The sequence below is a fragment of the Mustela nivalis genome (genome assembly GCF_964662115.1).
Source record: "Mustela nivalis genome assembly, chromosome: 17".
Taxonomy (NCBI): Eukaryota; Metazoa; Chordata; class Mammalia; order Carnivora; family Mustelidae; genus Mustela; species Mustela nivalis.
Genome location: NC_139036.1, coordinates 1,859,170 through 1,877,924, shown reverse-complemented (window position 1 = coordinate 1,877,924; position 18,755 = coordinate 1,859,170). Strand labels below are relative to the sequence as shown.

At 65.6% G+C, this 18,755-nt stretch overlaps 1 protein-coding gene across 6 annotated transcripts in view; it reads right to left on the bottom strand.

Annotated features, from left to right (window-relative positions):
- PITPNM3 (PITPNM family member 3) overlaps positions 1-18,755 on the bottom strand; it is a 58,626-nt gene that overhangs the window by 5,856 nt on the left and 34,015 nt on the right. For 2 of the 6 annotated variants that reach the window (XM_082707759.1, XM_082707761.1), the window contains exons 5-18: positions 17,111-17,187; positions 16,557-16,792; positions 14,149-14,338; positions 13,774-13,896; positions 13,290-13,474; positions 11,280-11,452; positions 10,109-10,279; positions 8,965-9,159; positions 8,403-8,551; positions 6,411-6,527; positions 4,327-4,443; positions 3,918-4,066; positions 3,525-3,689; positions 1,353-1,536 (exon numbers count right to left, since the gene is read on the bottom strand). In XM_082707759.1, the coding sequence (XP_082563885.1) occupies positions 1,353-1,536; positions 3,525-3,689; positions 3,918-4,066; positions 4,327-4,443; positions 6,411-6,527; positions 8,403-8,551; positions 8,965-9,159; positions 10,109-10,279; positions 11,280-11,452; positions 13,290-13,474; positions 13,774-13,896; positions 14,149-14,338; positions 16,557-16,792; positions 17,111-17,187 (2,231 nt within the window). Of the gene's footprint in view, positions 1-1,352; positions 1,537-3,524; positions 3,749-3,917; positions 4,067-4,326; positions 4,444-6,410; positions 6,528-8,402; positions 8,552-8,964; positions 9,160-10,108; positions 10,280-11,279; positions 11,453-13,289; positions 13,475-13,773; positions 13,897-14,148; positions 14,339-16,556; positions 16,793-17,110; positions 17,188-18,755 lie in introns of those variants that run through there. The other 4 variants (XM_082707760.1, XM_082707763.1, XR_014304983.1 and 1 more) reach the window with 4 other exon arrangements.

Genomic DNA, 18,755 nt, shown 5'->3' with positions numbered 1-18,755 from the left:
ACACCGCACTTGCCAGCAGGGAATACACCCCCACCCAACCAGCCCTGGGACCTGACCCTTCCCCTGCCAGAGTCCCCGACAGTCCCTGCCTTTCTCTCCAGCCCCACGGCCACCCCCTGGATTTGGGTCAGTCTCGCCCTTGTTGGCCTCCCCACCTCTCATTTGTCTGACCGTGCTGGGAACTTTCTGCAATGCTTCAGTCACTGACGCTGCCCAGCTTTCGACCCTTCCATGGCTCCCCATTCCCCTCAGCAGAGTTTATGGTCAGCCTGGTTTGCAAGGTTTTCAAGGCCTTCCAACATTCAGGCTCCTGATGACCTTCAGGCCTCTGATGACCTCCAGGCCTCCGGTCCTGCTTGACCTGGGCCTGACCCTGTACACACGAGCCTGAGAACATCTCAGGCTTCTGTCTACCTCAGTGCCTTTGCACAGGCTGTTTCTTCGGCAGACTCACATTCTCACTTCAGGACTCAGCTCAAAATGTGTCACTTCCCCAGCAAAGTCATGTCCGTCCTCCTTGCCGAGAGGCCTGTGCTCATGGTGGACCACGAGGCTGTCAGTTTACCTGTCTTTCTTCCTCTGGATCAGGGACTGGCAGACTTGGTTGTGAAAGCTCAGATAGTGTCGTAGGCTCTGCACACTTGCACCCAGCGTGAACACCGTGTAAGCAAGGGACACAACCGGGCTTGACTACAACGGTGTTTACGGGCACCGAAATCTGTGTTTCCCGTCCTCCTCACATCATGAACCATGATCCCCCTTTGGATATCCCCCTAGCCACTAAAAACTACAGAAACCATTCTTAGTTCCAGGCCCACAGACAAAGGCTGTGGGTACCCTGAGCCCTGGGTCGCTCTCCATCAGGGTCTCTCCGAGTACAGAACGGGCCCCATGTGCTGTGTCTGATGCAGGAGGCGGAGGCAGAGCGTGCTCCTGTCTAAGGAGCTCCCCGAGGATGCTGTGCTGGGGCCTGAGTCCCACCACGAGGACCGCCCTGGCTCACGGTGCCGGAAGGACAGCAGAGCTCAGTGGCCCGACGGAGCAAAGTGGCCACTGAGATGTCCACTGAATGAGCAACCAGGCACGGAGACAAGAGTTCAGGCTTGGGGGCAGGAGATAAAGGTGGAATCGTGGGACTCTGGGATTGTGGGCGAGTCACCGAGCCTCAGGGAGCCTGGCCGTCCTCATGGGCCCCCGCGGACAGCACCCACCGCACCCAGCTGTGCAGGCTCGCGGCGAGGTTCACAGATGCGCTCTGCACGCAGGCGTGGGCTGCAGGCAGAGGGCAGAGGGGAGGAGCGCGCGGCAGCGTCCGGGTCCGGCCTCGCCTCTGCCCGGCCACAGGGACTCACCTCCTGCACGAGGTTACGCAGGAAGATGGCCTTCTGCCGCAGGGGGTCGTGCACCAGCCCATCAGAGAAGAAGATCATGCCCTGGGGAAAGTTGTGCTGGGACAGCCAGGACACCACCCGCTGCTTCTGCATGTCCGGCCGGCCCGTGATGTACAGAATCAGATAGCCCAGGTCCTGCCAGTGCCTGCGGGCGCACGGCACACAGGTCCAGCCCGGGAGCCTGCAACCGCCACACTCCCCACCTGCCTCTGCCCGGGCCAGACCCCACAACCTGCAGCCCCTACACACCAGCCTGTGGCCCCCAGCGCCCCCAGCCCCCCCACCCTCCCGCCTACAGCCCCCAGGCCCCTCAGCCTCTACCCCTCACCTCAGCCCCTACCCACCCACCCACCTGCAGCCCCCAGCCCCCCTAGCCCCCAACCCCCACCTGCAGCCCCCAAGCACCCCAGCCCAACCCTCCCACCTACAGCCCCCGCCTCTCCAGCCCCCACCCTCCCATCTTTAGCCCCCAGCCCCCCAACCACCACCTGTAGCCCCCAGCCCTTCCCAGCCCCCCACCCCCACCCCCCACCTGCAGCCCCCAGCCCCTACCCACTCTCCCACCTGCTGTCCCTCCTGCAACCTGCAGCCTCCCTGCAGCCCCCCACAGAACCCAGCCCCCCCCCAGCCCCCAACCACACCCCACAGCCCTTCTGAGGAGACCCCATGAGAACCAGGGGGAAGGACTCCAAAGTCACAGGGAGCTGAGCCAGACATCTCCCAGATGGCCCACAGGCACCACATGCCCACGAGCAAGCTGACCCCCACTGCTGCCCCCTCTGCTCCTGTCCCCTTCTCCCAGGGGCCTCTGATGGCACTCACGTTTCCTAACAGAGACAAGCCAGCTCTGCCTGCCCTGCTGTCCCCATGTCCCCCCTTCCCATCCCTCCCCATCTCCTTCCAGCAGGGTCTGACCCACCCTCCCCTTCAGCTGGCTTCTCTGCCCTCGCTCACAGCACCCCAACTCCAGCCCAGCCTGGGCAGTCCCCCAGGACCCTGGTGCCCAACTGTATGGTGGGGGAATGAGTGGACACTGCCCCAGCCCTGAGAGGGCTGTCCTTTGGCCGATAGGGACCAGTCCCAGATGCGCCTAGAGAGGTGTGCGGGCGCGGTGTGTGCCACAGGGCAGCTACCTGGCTATACTTAATGTGGATTCACACACCTATCTCCACTGCTCTGTTGGCTCCCCGTGTCGTGTCCAAAGGTCTCCCTCCTCTGCACACCTGGGACCCCCAGCGTTCTGCCCCGAAGCATCCATCCCCCACAGCCACACACAGGCAGCGCCGTGGCCCATAAGCCTTGGGCTCTGTGGCTGACCCGTCCCCTGGGCAGCCTCCGTGGCTTCCTCTCCTCCTCTCCTCCGCATACCCCTGCCTTTCAGGGCCCCCTTCTCCAGGAAGCCTTCCCAGCTTCCCAAGAAGCACCAGCCCAGCAGGAGAGTGTCCACTGTTGACTTCGCTTGGAGCCGTGCGTTTGCTGGGCTTGAGAGGCGGCCCCCAGGGAGCTGCATGTCCCACATGCGTACCTGCACGTGGTCCCTGCCCCGTGAGTCTGGGTGGACCCGCCACTGCATACAACCCACAGACCACAGTGGGAAGGTCACCGTGACTCCCAAGGCTGGGCATAAGAAGGCTTGTTGCTTCCCCCTTGGTGCTGAGGAGACCAGCCACAGAGGGCAGCCACGTGGACAGACAGTAAGCGAGCCCCACCAAGGAACAGGAGCTCACATGAGTATAGAAGCCATGTGGGACCCCAGCCCAGACAGCCACCTGGCTGCAAGTCATGGGGACATGTGACAACATCCCGGCAGAGCCCGGGCAGCCCACGGAACCAGGAGAAACAGAAAGGTGAACGGTTACGTTTGGCTGCTAAACGCAGAGCCCTTTCTCGCCCAAATACTCTGATCGTGTCTGGGATTGGAAGCCTGGAGGCTGGGCCTGACCCTCTGCAGGGATGGGCGGACGCGGCGAGGGAGCGGGGAGCTGGGGTCCGCGAGCGGCAGGGCGTTTCCAGGGGACCCTGAGTCCCTGAGACCAGGACTTCCCGGCCCAGAGAACATGCGGTTGTCTCCCCGGGCTGCGGGCTACAGCCCCGACGGCAGGACACCCCCCCTTGCGGAGAGGGAGCACTCACCGGACGACGTCCACTGCACCTGGCCGGACCTTGGGGTCACTTCCCATGATGGACACGCTGGCTGCGAAGGACCCGTCGATGCTGAACACCACGCACTCCATGCCCCGGGGCAGCACCGTGAGGTAGCTCGTCGCAAAGGTCTGGTCGCCCCTACAAGGCACCTGCCTGCGGTCAGCCGTGCGTCCGAGTCAGCTGTTAGCCTGAGGCCCGAGGTCAGCCTGCAGCTGGGGTCAGAGCTCAGTCTGGGGCCGGGGTCAGAAGGAAGCTGGCTGGCGGCCCCGTCTGTCCTCCTCTCTCCCCACGGACAGTCACGGGCCCGCAGGAAGGCGCCCCGAGGCTTCCACTTCCAGACGGCCCAGCTGGCAGGGCCATGGGGATGAGCCGGCATCTCACCTGACAACCATCTTCACGGGGTAGACCCCAACTCCCAGGCGCCGGGGCCGCGGCACACTGTATGTGATCCGGCCACTGCCGTTGGTGATCTCGGTGTCCAGGTGCACCCAGCGGCCCGAGGATGGCTCTGCCATCACCAGGATGTCCACCTGCCCACGGCAGAGGGTGGGGACTCCCTGAAGACCGGGATGGGGAGGGCCCTGCCAGGGAGCTCTCTTCCCACTGCCCTCTCCGCCTAGTGCCCTGCCAGCCTCTCAGACCCACCGAGGACCCGCCTTCCCCTGCCTCCCCTCTGAGATCTTCTCCTGGCTCCCACCTCCCCGCTACAGGCAGTAAGCAACCCCCGCCCCCGCCAGCCTCTGCCCCTCCTGCCACATGCGGCCTACAAGGGGCAGCGTGGACCCCGTACCTTCTCTCCGGTCAGGGCCACCATGTCAAGGGGCCCGTACATGAAGCGCCCCACCAGGACCTGGGGGCCATCTTCGGCCGCGATCACGTCGTTGGCCCGGTGGTTCGCAGTCACATTCTGGAAGAACAGAGCGGGCTCAGCCGGGGCTGGCTTCTTCCCGACACTGTCCCTGGGACAGGCAGGGGGACGTGTCCTTGCTGCACCACGCCTTCCTGGCAGACCTTCTGAGCCGGGTTCCATGGGATCCTCAAGAAACGGGCCCATGGACTCCAATGCTGTCTCCAGGGACAGATGAGCTTGCTCTGCTCCTGACCGTCCTGCACAGTAGCAGCCGGTCCCCTGACTGTCCTCCTTCCCGGGTCCTGGCTCACATCCCGCAGCCATTTACTGGGACGGGGGGATGGGCCAGAGTGGAGGGAGCACGTGAGAAGACCATGGCATGAGGAGGCCGTGGGAGCCTGCACCATGCTCTGGGGCCTCCTAAACACCGAGTCATCTCGTCTGTGACCTCCCGCCACCCCTGTCCTTGCACTTGTGGTTTCTGCTCACCCCATGGCTCCGAGGCCTCCCTCCCACCCACCACGCTCGGCCTCGCTCCGAGACCTGAATCCCTCAAGCCGGTGACCGTCCCCCTCCAGCGCTCTCCCCACACCCGCCTGGGCTCCCCTCCAACCCTCTTTGGAAAGCACCGTGGACTTGTCGCGCCCGGGATGCAGTCCCGATCCTCAGCTGACCCCCCGTGAACCTTCTGGCACGCGTCCCGCTGCTCCCGGCCCAGCCGCAGCTCACCCCGGTGCCCCAAATATGCGTGGCCTAAAGGCCAGCCCAGCACCAGCACCTCGACAGGAAGCCCCTGCATGTGATTCAGCACAGGCCCCTCGAGGGCATGGGTCCCTGAGCTGGGCGCTGGGCACACAGGGAGGAAGCAGTCAGGATCCTGACCTAGACACAGTCGCCACAGGCCCCCCCCAAGAACTCTCAAGGGTGAAGAGTTGATCATGCAAATAAACCATGGAAGATGCCCGTATTGCCTGTCACCGGGGAACGCAGAGCCACGCCACCAGGAGACCCCACGTGCACTTGCCAGGGTGGCGGGACCCCTTATCGCTGCCCCCCACCCCACAGGGTGCAAAACCGTGCAGCCTCCTCGGAGCAGCTCGCCGGCTCCTCCCACAGACAGATAGCAGCTGCCGCTCCAAGCCGCCGTTCCCTGCCGGGTCTGCACCCCCAGAGTGAGAACTTGTATCTGCCGAAGGCGGACAGCATTGCTTCCAGCAGATGAAGGAGGAGCCCCAGAACGCCCGGCAGCTGGTGAACGGGTCAACGGTAGGTCCCTGCGAGGGAGACTGCTCGGCCACAGAGGCGCCTGGAACGCAGATGCCCCACAAGAGAAGCCAGATGCAGAAGACAGCACGCTGTGTGACCCGCACATGGAGGTGGGCGAATCGACGGGCGGTGGGGTGCTGAGGGGCACGAGCAAGGGTTCTGCCCCCGAGGCCATGAATGTGTTCCAGAACAGAGGGCAGTGAGTTCTGCGTACGTCGGTGACCCTGCCGAGGTCCATGGAGCCGCACAGGTGTACACGTGGTGTCAAACGCGGCTCCGTCTCAATATGTGTGTTCACAAAAACGGCCAGTCCGCGCAGCGCTGATCACCTCAGGGTGCACAGCCAATGTTCCCACCAGACTCGAGGGGCCCACCAGGGCAGGGGCTCCGTCCTAGGCCCTACGCTCCCTGCCACACGGGAAACAGTGGCCTCACTCACACTCGAGGACGGTTGGCCGAGTCGGCACATGCACTTATGCCTCCCAAACTCCTATTCATACTTCAACACCCCGCAGAGGTGACTCTTGCTCACGAAGCCCTGCGTGGCCTGGCCTGAGAGTCCTTTGCTCCGTCTTCTTCCTCTCCCTCTGTCCTGGCAAGTACCACAGCAGGCCACACTCGGGGGAGCTCTGACTCAGGTCACACCTATGGAGGCCGTACCTCCAGCGACTCCTCCGGAGCCAGCATCTCCCCCCAGCCAGCCACCCCTGGAGCCCAGGTCCCCACGTCCCCGCTCCCGGCAGCCACCGTGCACGCACCCGCAACTTGACCTGCGTCCGCTTACGGAGCCACTTCTCCCGGGGCTTGGCGGGGCTCAGCGCCATGGGGTCCAGGCCCGCACTCTCCTTGACGGTCACCGTCTCGTAGCGCATCACCTGACGGACAGCGAGGGTACAGGGCTCCAGGTCAACCCGGGGCCACCCGGCTCCCTCTGTCTGGGGCGTCAGGCCCACTCGCCAGCCTGGGACACTCAGGGGGGCTGGGAGCCCCAGGACCCGGCAGGACCCAGCAGGACACAGGGCTCCAGAAATCTCAGGGGCTTGGCTGTGGCCCCTTCTGCCTGCTCCGGGCCTTGCTCCTGCCGCACTCCCCCACGCAGCCCCCCTGCTTGGCCCCTCCCCACTGGGCGTACTCTCTATCCCCCGAAGATGCTGCTCCAGTGCTCGTCCCGAGGATGGTCTCTGTGCCTCCCAGAACCGTGGCATCTCTCCGTGGCTCCCACGGCCATACCCCATGAAACACTCACCCCATGCAAGGCTCCCACCTGCCCCACCTCCCTCCTGTACCTGCGGCTGGCAGGCTCGCCCCAGGCCCCAGCACAGTTCTCCAGGAGGCCCCCTGACTGCACCCTGCCCGCTCAGAGGTCTGCTCCCCTCCCGCTGCTGCCCCGCCCTCCCGGACTGTCCTGCGTCCTCCAGATCCCAGGCTCCCTCCCCAGGGGACTGCCTCCGCATCCGGGGGCGCGTGACCACAGATCTGGCCTTTGGCCGGTTCTGCACAGATCTCCTAAATCCTTGCCACCTCCTGAACACTGGGGGACTATAGGTGTCCTTTGTTTGTTAGTGAGGGGCATTTGGGCCCCACCTAGGAGGGAGCCAGTGGCTGGGAGAACCCCAGTCCCAACCTCGGTGGAGGTCGAATCAATCAGCAGCAGCCACTGATTTGACCCGTCCTGCTGGGGAGTGAGGCGTCCACAGAAACCCAGAAGGAGGTGGTTTGTAGAGCTTCTGGGTTGTGACGCATGGAGATTGGGGGACAGTGGTGCTGGCTGGGGCACGGCGGCTCTGCCCCCATCCCGCACATTGCCCTGAGCCCCTCTTTCACCCGCTGTTCCCGAGTCGTGCCCAACACACTGACGATCCCGTAAGTGAAGGGTTTCTCTGGGGTCTGGGAGCCGCTCTCGCGACCTGATCAAACCCAAGGCAGGCTTGTCGGACGACCTGGCGACAACCTGCACCTGGGGTTCGTTCTTGTGAAGGCTGGCAGCCCGGGGGGGCCGAACCCCCAGCCTGTGGGATCAGACGGGGCCCCCAGGTAGGTGGGCTCAGAGCTGGGCTGCTTTGACAGACACCCCGCTGGAGCGGAGAGCTGCCGGGTGTGGGGCAGCACACACGCAGAAATTGGGGCACCGTGCCCGTCACTGCCTTACATGCTGTCCACGTCTGCCCTGAGCTCCAGACCCCGATCCCCAGCCGGCACCCCCTCTTCCAGGTCCAGACCTCAGACTTGGCTTCCCGCATCCCAGCCTGGCCCTGCTCCTCCCCAAACCTAGAAGCTACCCCCCTGGTGCTCGGGGACCTCCCCTCTGTCACAGCCAGCACCCGGCTGCCGTCCCTGAGTTGGGCTCCCAGGCTGGTCTCACAGCGGGGCTCCGGCTCTCCAGCCCATCAAGCAGCAGACACGGGTTCCCCCCAACAAGTCCCATCGGCGGGTTGCCCTCCCTCGCCCGAGCCCAGCCGTGGCTTCTCGTGGACACGGGCACCCCTGGCCCCCAGCCTCTCTGAGGACACTGAGCCCCTTGGAGGAGTAGCCACTGACCACTCGTCTCTGTGTCTGAAGACGGGGACGTCCACCCAGGTACTCTCTCCTGCATTTTGTAGAAAGCACCGACCCAAAGCCAGTGCTCGTCCGGCGACCGGCCGCCTGACCGCATGACCCCGGCCTGGCTGACGGCTCCGGGGCCCAGGGTGGCCGGCAAGGCAGCCCTCCCCCACGCGCCGGGACGGGCCTTCTGGGGAGGGGCGCCGCACCTGTCTCAGGATGAAGGCCACCACGTCCGTGGACTCCCAGTAGCTGGCGTGGAAGAGGTGTGGCAGGGCCACGGTGGGGAAGGCCGTCAGGACGTCAGGGCAGTACAGGGCGTAGTCGATGCGCCTGGCGCCCCACCACCTGGCTGTGACTGTGGGCGCGACAGTGGGGTGAGGACAGCGTGGCCTGCTTGGGCCCCGACTGACCCGCGGGGCCGTGTGGGCCCAAAGCACGGAGCCCCCGGCCTCCCGCAGCCCCTCGCCTGCCTGCCCCCAGGGCGGGGGCTGCACATGGTCACCAGCGGTGGGCACCAGCCCCACAGAGACGTCCACTCTCATCCCGGGACGCAGGGACTCCCAGTGGGAAAACTGAACACTGGGGAGAGGGCTCAGGCGGTGGTTGAGGTCAGTCTAGGCCAGGGCTCGGTCCACAGGGCCCTGTCCAGGCCCAAAGCTCAGGGCTCAGTCTGGACTTCCTCTGCGGCTCCTGGCCTGCCCTCTACAGCTGCCCTGGGGAGGCCCCCTCGACTTCCAACTAGGCGGGGCCCCAAGGACCTTCACTCACCGTGGGAGGCACCCACTGGTGCCAGGCTGTCCGAGGACGCCGAGCTCTCACTATGGGAGCTGTCCTGGCTCGTCCTCCGTTCCGGGCGCTGGGCCCTCAGGCCCTGGGGAGACGAGGAGGGGGCGTCCGGAAGCGGCGGGCTGTCCCGTGAGCTGCCCTCCAGGAAGAGGGGACTGTGGGCACGCAGGGCATCCGCTGTGGGGATTATGTCACAGTCGGGCCGTGGTCCTGTGTCCCCCCAGCCCGCACCACCCACCCCTTGGGGCCCCCGATGGACCTTCTGCACCCCTGACCTCTTCTAAGGCATGGGTCGTGCAGGCACAAGCTGTGGAGCACGGGCTGAGGTCGCAGGTGACCCGGAACCACATGCTCTCTCATACAAAAGCCTCCCTGGGCCGCGTGGGCCGCATGGCTCTCCAGCCCGGGGCAGGGCCACGCATTCGAAGGTGCACGGGGGCAGGTGCGGAGCCACTTCTGTCAGTGGGAGCTCCTGACTCTTAGGACTTTTGGAAATTAAGTTTCTGTTACAGATCGGGGCTGGGCTGGTTTTTAAGCCTGAACGAATCGCAGGCCCAGCAGCTCCCCCTGACCTGGTCTGGAGCTCAGAACAGGCTTCCTCACCTGGGCCACCGTCCAATCCAGGTCTCCCTGCCCCTGCCTGGCTCACCCCACTTGAGCCCCAGAGGTCACTGGCCCTCCGCCAGCCGCCGTGTCCCCTGCTCCCCCTGCAAAGTTCCTCTGGATCCCTGTCCTACAGCTCGTCCCCACCTGTCCTAGTGCCATGGTCTAAGGCCCCCCCTTACGTGATACCCACCACGCTGGGACACTCCCAGACCTGCCCCTCCAGCGTCAGCACCCAGCGTGGACCCCTGGACTTGCAGTCCAGGTCGGCAGCTTGGGCCGTATGCTGGCACTAGCCGCGGGAAGCCACCGGGGGGCAGGGCCTGAGCCCCCCCCCCCCCCCGTCGTCTCCCGCAGAGCAGGTGCACACCGCCGAGGGCTGGGAAGGCAGGCGAGGAGGCTGCTTCCCCCACCACCTGTCCATCTAGAGCCTGCAGACCTGCTCTGCGGGGGCTGGTCCCCCATCGGCAAGCTGGTGGGGCCAGCCCAGGGCCCAGCACGCTCGCAAACCCCGCGAGCCTACCCAGGAGGAGGGACTGTCCGTCACCCAGCGGGAACCTCTGGTAGCGGGGAACGCTGACCGGCGGCACCAGGTGGAACTTGGGCTCCAGCAGGGGCTCCAGCCGTGAGGCCGAGGGGTCGGCACAGTGGAAGAAGCTGTACACCTGGCCGCAGGCGGGGCGCACGTGGAGGCCTGCGGGTGAGAGGGTGCACGGGGCCCTTCTAGTTCCTGCCCCCCAACCCCCGAGTGCAGCTTTGAGTCGCCCACCCCCTGCTCAGGTACCTGCCACGACCCGGCTACCCACAGGAGCACAGCCGCCACGCTGAGTCCCGTGCTCAAGGCCGATCTGCCCTCCGCCCCCCAGGAGCGGCAGCAGGTGCCCAGCGCCGTGGCTCCCCACCCAGCCTTCGGCGTCCCTTTCTCCGGTGTCCTTGCTCAGGCAGCCGCCCTGCCCCCTGCTCTCTCCTGGTCAGACTCCGGCAAACCCGTCCTGCTCTCACGTAGCCGCTGCCTGGGCAGATAGGGCAGACAGCAGCCCCCTCCCCAGAGGCCCAGCCCCCAGGCTCCAGCAGCCAGAGCGGCAGAACACTCCTCCCGCAGACCACCAGGCGTCTCCACTGAGGCTCCCCACCAGCCAGCCTCAGGAGACTGGCCGCTCCAGTGTCCGGGAGCCCTAGGTTTCCTTGGCAACACCGAGGGTGGCCATGGGATTCTGCCTCACCCCCCAGCCCGCTCCGGCAGGGCTCCCCCTTCTCTTCTGTCCCATCAGGTGCACGTTGGGGGAGCTCTGCTGCAAAAGGAGTTTGAGAAGTCCCGGAGTGCGGACCCTCGAGGTGCCCTAGTCTCTGGGACTCCCCGATCCCCTGTGGACAGCACTGGTTGGAGCAGGTCGTGAGCTGTAGGTCAGTGTGTGGGGGGGCAGCCGTCCCAGGCTGGGGGTCCGGGTGTTCTGACCGGCTGCCACAGGTCTGTGAGCCTGCACGCCGGGGAAGGTGGGCAGCAGGGAGCAGACATGGCATCTCTGAACAGGGGTGTGAGAGCCCCCCGCGCCTTTGCCCCATCAGGGGACACGGCCGTCTCCCCCAACCCCATCCCCTCGCTTTCCCTGTGCCCCACCCTCTCCCCCAGATGGAGGGCCTGATGGCTGCTGCAGAGACACAAGGCCCCTCGGGCCATGGCCCAGGCCACCCACCGTCCAGCCCGGGCAGCACCGTCCTCCGCATGGCCAGGACCAGGCCCAGGGGCGAGCCGAAGAGGAAGAAGTCGGACACGTCGAAGTCGAGGCGGCCCAGGCTGACCTCAGGTGGCTGGGACGCCCTGGGCGCAGGGGGCTCAGCCTCATCCTTCAGCACGCTGGAGTGGATGCTGTCCGGGGGGGAGAGAGCCGGCAGGGCCGTTAGGGACTGCATGCGGGCTGATCAGGAAGAGCCCGGCCCTCCATGTCTGCACTGGCTCTGTACCAGCCGCCACGGCCCGCCCGCGTGTCCTCTGAGGGCCAGGTGGGAGGCTTTGGAGGCCACTGGCCCTCCACCGAGGGGGCTCCGGTGCCAGGGCTGGCGGGCAGCCAGAAGCGACTCTCGGACAGACGCTCGTGGCCACCCTCCGACAGCACTGCATTTTCCCAGCAGGGCTGAGGACTTTGGAACATGGAGCACCACGCCCGTGGGCAGCCCCGCCCCATGGTGCTGGCTCTGTGGGGAGGCCCAGCCCACACACACGGCCCCAGGGGCTTCACAGCCGACAGACACAGATGCAGCCAGCTGTCACCTCCCTCCCCTGCAGCCTGCGGAGAAAGGAGGCAGAGAAAACCCCCGCAAATCCCAACCAGTCCCACCCCAGGCACCGCTGCCCCTCGGAGCCCAGGCAGACACCCTGTCGGGGACAGGAGTGCACGGCCAGACAGATGGGCCGCAGAGCTGGGGGCCTCCCTGACCTGCCAGCTGGCCTGGAAGCGCAGCTCAGAGATTAAGACCGTCCGGGGCCCTGATCCAGGCATCGGTTAAGGGCACGCGGATTCAGCCAGAACCCCCGAGGTGGGCATGGGAGGGGATCTTGGAGGTCACAACAGGGTCCCAACAGGACCAGTGCCGGTGAGCGGCCTGCCCTCTGCAAGCGAGCGTCCGGGAGCTGGACCTGAAGGCCGGACACCCCTCTGTGCACCGCAAGCCTCTCATGGTGAGGATGGCGCTGGGGCTGGGCGGTCCGCGTGGGGGATCCGGACGGTCCCTACCACACGCCAGCTATGTCACTGCCCGAGAGACGGCCACCTGTCCCCACAGCACAGAGCAAAGCCGCCGACCTCTTCCCACTCTCCAGATCCGGGCCCTCATAAAGGGGTGAACCGGGAAGGTCGTGGTTTCACCTTGCAACCCAGACATGAGCTGCGTTACGGTTTGAGCCTCGGCAACGCAGAGCCTTTGCTCTGGCCGAGTCCCCTCCTGGAGGGCGCCTGGGACACAGCCCTGACCCTTGGGACTGTCTTCGCACAGGGAGGGTCACCGGGGCTCCGCCTGCAAGTCCCAAGAGCTGGGAGAAGCCCTGGATTGGAGTCCTGCGACCAGGTGAGACGTCCTCACTGATGAAATACTCCCCGTGGAGAACGCTCCCTACTACTTATTACGTGGGGAAAAGTCAGGAACGGTCGCGAGACGAGGGGTTTTGTCCAAGGAAACCCGTGCGGGAAGCACATGAATGGTGCACGTGGAAGAAGGCCTCGGACACGCCCAGGGCAGGTCTGCTTTGCAGAGTCTGTGATGACCTCCCAGGACAGGTCACAGTAAGAAAGGGGGCAGGAAGCAGAGAGGACAGAGGCCAGGGCGTCCCTCCCCGCGTGGGCCAGCACCGGCCTGAGTCCTGAGTGCGGGTGCAGGCAACTCACGGAGCTCTGGGCAGGAGGCAGCACCCGGGGGCCTGGGGCCCGAGGACGCGGGCCATGTGACCCCAGGAGCTCCCCCGTGGGGGCCTCTGTGGCCCTCGGGGGAATACGGAGAGCACACTCCTGGAGCCGTTCCCGAAACACACCCTGTCTGCTCTCGGACCACCTCCTCAGAGCCGTCGGCGGGGCAGGGGGCAGCGAGGCCCGGGGAGGGGGCCGAGCTGTCCCGGGTCCCTGCCGGTCCGGAGCGGAGCAGGGGCAGGGCACAGGCCACCTCCGAGGCCGGGTCCCCTCTGCCGCGGACACGGCGCAAGAAGGGGCGCTCACCTTGACAGGAAGGTGTGATGCTGGGCAACGGCCTCACAGTCGTAGGTGGACGAGTCGCTCTGTTTCCGAGGCAGCGGTCTCTGAGGCTCCTCGTCCTCGGGCGCGCTGGACACGTCGATGCTGCTCCTGCTGAGACGCTTGCTGCCGGCCAGACTGCACGCCTCGCTCACCACAACCGGGCTGTCCTTTGGGGCCACACAGAGGACAGAAGGGCATTGCTGCCACCGGAGATGCCACCGGAGACGCCAAGCCCTCTGTCCTGAGATGGGGGGGGCGCTCCCGCGGAAGCCGGGGTCGGGCGGCCCTTGGGACTCTAGACCCAGCCCGCGCCAGGCCCCAGTCCCGTAGGGCTGCGAAGCCACCCACCCAGGCAAATCACCTCGGACACGTGTGTGGGGCTGACGTCACCTCCCCCAGAGAGGCCCCTCCCGGAGCCAGACCCCCGGCCTGTCCCACCACCTTGTTCCTGCCGTCCGGCCTGCACCTGTGTGCTGCTGATGCTCCCCTTCCGGCTGCTGCTGCCCGGGCTGTCCCCCGAGGGCCCCGCGCTGTAGCAGATGGCGTCGAAGGCCAGGAGGCCCCCCACACAGTCCCCGATGAGACACACCTGGAGAAGACGCAGCTGGGACCAAGGCTGCCCACTGCTGACCCTGCACTCCCCACCCAGCCAGAGCACCGGATGCCTGTCCACGGGAGAGGAAAGAACCTGTCTCTGTGAGACACGACAGAGCCCGCCAGGGGATGGATGCTCGGGCTGCAGTCATGGTGGGCATGACAGCGGCTCAGGCCAGGGTGTCGCAGGGGTCAGACTCGGGCCTGGGTCGGGCTAGGGCAGGGCAGGTCCAGGAGGCCATCCTACCTGCCCACTGAAGCCAAGCCCATCCGGAGACCTGAGGAACTCTGCGTAGACCTGGTTGGCTCGCTCAATGACGGTCGCCACCGCGTCCTGGTAGCGCGGGGAGGAGATGGCCAGCAGGGGCAGGGCAGCCAGAGGGACGTGGTCCTGGCTGTTGCCGAGGCCGCCGTCATCGTGGCTGTAGGGGTTCAGGCTGCAGACAGGGTCAAGGGAAGCCCAGCCAGGCTCAGGCAGGGGCCGGTGTGGGGCTCCACACTGGGCAGAAGGGAGCACAGGCACGAGCTGGCCATGGTTAGGCCCCTGCTCGGGGCTCTAGGGGAGGGGCTGAGTGAGAGCCAGAGGAAACAGGGCACAGGCGGGGGGCTTGGGGGCAGACTGCGCTGACTCCCCTGTGCGCTGTCATGACTCCGCCCGCACCAGCCTGGGATGTGGGCCTGGGGCCTCCTGGGACAGCTGCCTTCCCTGCCCTCTTCTGCTGAGCCCCAAGGGACACCGCCACCGTGGGGAAGCCACCTGGTGTGGACTGGGGATGGGGGACAGACATATCATTAGAGCAGACTTCCTAGAGGAGGCGGACTTTGGCCTAGGTCTCAAGGAAGGCTTCAGGGATGTTGGAAGGAGGAAGGAGAGCCTTCTAGGCATGGGGTCCCGTGTCAGCCACTGCTTGGAGACGGGCACACAGCTGCACACGTGACCTGTGTCCATCCTTCTCGGGAGAGGGTCACAGCCTTTGTGACCCTTGTGAAAGGCGGGATCCCAGAAAGGACTAAGAAACCTTGCCCTACAGCATCCCCAGGGCCAGTGGACAGTCCGGCACCTTCGTTCCCCTGCTTCCCTCCAGCAAGCCCCTCCCTCTGTGCGTGGCTCAGACCCCTCTGGGACCAGACCCCGGCGCGCACCCCAGCCCACACCCCCACCTGGCCCGCCCCTGTCCCCTGGGACGTCGGGCCTCACTGGGCAGAGGACCAGCCCTCTGCCCACAGCCTGAGCTCAGGCTGACGAACCCACTGGGGACTGCGCAGGAAGCAGGACAGGCGACCGGGCTCAGGGTTTCCTGAGCAGGTGGCAGAGCCCTCATGGAGGGCAAGGCTGGCCTCACAGCCATTCCTCATCTCCAAAGAACACAAATTAGAGGAAACAGGCCTCAATTGCTGCCGGAGAGATTTTAATTAGCTGAGTAAGAGCTCCCTCCCGGCAGTGCCTGGCGTGATGGATGGCCCGGCGAGGAGCCGCCTGGGGGAGAGAGGCTGTCCCCACCCTCCCCTTGAGCGGTCGGGCCATCCATCTTCCTGGTGATCAGGCCAGGCCTGGCTGACCCAGTTCTGGAGGTCAGCCATCTGGTGGGCGAGGGCCCGGGGTCCCGATATCGATTACCGGGGACACGGTAGCTCCTGACGGCTGGAGTGGGGAAGAGCCTGTTTCCCAAGTCCCACTGCAGAGCAGGTGCCCAGAGCAGCTGTGCCACAGGTAGAGTCCAGGGCTCCTCCCCTCCCGACCACGGGGGCCCCAGGGCTGAGCCCCAGGGCCCTGCATTTGACAAGAATCACATCGGGTCGGGGAACTACTGACTCAAGCCGTCCCTCCTTCCAGCTTGGACGGAGACCTGCCCTGTGTGTCCCGTGACCACAGGTAGGTCAGCAAAGAGGTTGCTCGGGTCCTAAAGGCAGAGGAGACTTTCCCGTGTCTCAGAGGGAATAGTGGGCCCCGCACACCCTGCTCTCCGCACCAGGGACCAGGGGCAGGTCTGGACAAAGACCCCAGGCCCGGCAAATGCACTGCCTCAACCCCTCCAGCCGGGGTCTCTGCAGCGTCCCCCACCTGGCCCAGTTCATGGGATGCACTGTCCCCTCCCAAGGACGAAGCTGGGTCACAGCTGACCCCTTGCTCTGCGTGCTGCACCAGCACGCGGGACCTTCACGGTCTCCAGCAGGAACTTGGGACATGACTGTCCACTTCATACAGACGAGGACACTGGGACAGGGCCGTCCCCTGGGTCCTCCCCGGGCGTCTGTGGGGCCCAGTGCCCACTGCATCAGAATACACATGCCCACTGGGCTCTGACTGTGGCTCAAAAGCAAGGCTGCCCAGGTTTGACTCCCAGCTCCAGGGGCCAGGTACCCCCGGGGGAACTGGCTTTGCCTCTTGGGGCCTCGGCATCCTCCTCTGGGCCAGGAGACCGGCGTCTAGTGAGCCCCAGGAGCAGGTCTGCAGCATCGAGGGGGTCCGGCAGAGGAGCTCATGCTGCACGGCTGTGCAGGGCTCTGGACTCCCACTGACCACTTTCCAGCCCTGTGCTCCTGGTCGCTCGGGACCCTACGCCCCCAGGGGTGCGCCGGGTGGGGAGCCCCTCCATGTCATCCCCACTGACCCCCCCCCACCTCTCCAAAAGGGCAGGAAGGACGTAGACTCACTTAGAGACAAGGGAAAAGGCATCGGAGCAGACAGCAGGGCAGGGCACGAACTTGATGAGGATGTGGCCCAGGGCCGCCGGGAAGTGGGCTCGGGTGACTTTCTCCAGCACCGAGCCGAAGGTGTGGATGTCGGCCGCCTTGCAGGACGGGTCCCCCACGCCCGTGTCCAGGATGCTCCCCCCATGCAGCACCAGCAGGAGGACGTGCGTCTTGCAGGAGCGCTGTGGGCAGCCTTCCTGAGAAGGACACAGGTCGGGATAGACAGGAGGCAGGGACACGCCGTCGCACACACAGCTGTGGCTGGCCTGTCTCAGCTCCCCGCGTGGCGGGGCCTCCTGTGCATTCTGAGGGCCGCACAGGGGCAGCAGGCTGGCCAAGCCCCTGTTATCAGGGCGGGGAGAGTCCCACGAGACCTTTCTTGTTCCCCTGGGAGCCAGCAGCCCAGAGCAGGACAAGCACCTACGCAGGGGCGCACAGCAAGTCCTAGGGTGAGGAAGTCTCCCAACCAGGACTCCTGACTGGCGGCGGCCCAGACACCCCAGAAGCCAGCCCACCTCATTGTCTTCGTGGATCTCGATGCTTCCCTGAGCTGGGAACCTCTGTCTTCTCAGGGAGACTCGATACAGTTCTCCTGCAGGGGAACAGAGGACTCAGCCCATGGGCCTCCCGATGCCAGGGCCTCAGAGTTCCCTGGGGTCTCGCTGGAGGGACAGCATCCAGATCAACAGCACCAGAAACTTCCGTCCTCCCCAGGCAAGGGAGGCCGGCAGGGGCAGCCTGGGGCCAGGGAAGGCGGTCCCAGGAAGCACGACAGCCGCAACAGCACACGTGTCCTCTGGGGACTCCTGCTTCCAGCTTGGGACGCAAACGGGGGCCGAACACGCCTCTGAAAGCCGGAGCTCTGCTCCGAGTGTTTTTTTAAGCATCTGCCTGAAGCCGTCAGACCAACTGCAAGGCTGTGAATGAGGGGAGCGGGGGCCGGGGGCAGGCGGAGCCCCAAAGAGGCGTGGCGGCGTCTGGGTCTGGGGAGCTCCCAGACGTCCTCGCCTCCCGCAGCCGCCGCTCTTCCTCTGGGACTTCTAGCGGAGCCTGCGTCCCCTGCCGCTGGGACCCGCAAGCCGCTGCCGCGGACTGAATCTGGCCCACCACCTGCTCTTGTAAATAAAGTTTTATTGGGGTACAGCTGGAGTCCGTGGCCATTCACAGGGGCCTCAGTGAGTCTTTTGAGCCCACAGGACCTGGAATATTTGCCCTCGGGCCCTGACAGAGAAGTCTGTGCGGTCTGAAGCCTGCATTCCCAAACATCGCTGCATCGGAGTCTGGGGTGGAGGGAGACGCCGCGAGACGTCCAGCCCCCCCTCACTGCCCACCCGGGGCCGCCTGCCATGCAGACCTTGCTTCCCCTCTCTTCTCCCCACGGGCAGGATTCCACTTGCTCTGTGTGGCCGCACCACACGGCTAGACGATGAACCCCTCATGTGCCTTCAGTGACGGGGAACTCACCCCCACCCCGAGCCTGCCACACCTGCGAGGATCCACGAGAGGAGGACCCTCCAGGGGCTCTGTGGGCAAGCCCGTGGCAGGGGAGTGGGGAGCCGGAGCCAGGGTCAAAGTCGGGTCTCCCAGCAGCCCCAGGGGGCTCTGCCAAGGGCACCCAACAAGAAGCCCTTCTTGGAAGGCAAGTGCGTTTCTGAACTCCTCGGTCCTCATGGACACGCACCTGGTCTCAGGGTAGCTGCTTTATGAGCTGAGGGCTGCTGCCCAGACGGGCAGGAGCGGGTTTCTCAATGACAGAGGGGCTGGCCCGGAGGGGGTGGTGAGGGAGGCTCGGCCTGCGCTTCCTCCAGCTGCTTCCAGCCACGGGACTGTCCCCATAACGGCCCGTGGATCCCCGACCTGACCCCAGGACAGGCTCCCACTACAACAGCCGGGAGCTGGCCTGGTCTTGGCGGAGCACTTACTATGTCCCCGAGCTGTGCCCTCCTCCCCACAATGGCCTTGAGCTTTGGTTCTCTGGGTGTGAGCCCCCTTTTCAAGCAAGAGAACCGAGGCTCACCCCTCCTGGGTCACTGCCCCCTGGCCTCACCACGAATCGGGCCATGTGAGCCTGTACACAAGCCCCATACCCAACCGAGGACGATGCCTGGTGGTGCTCTGTCCTCCCCGGGAAGGTGACACCACACTCTCTGTCCACAGGAG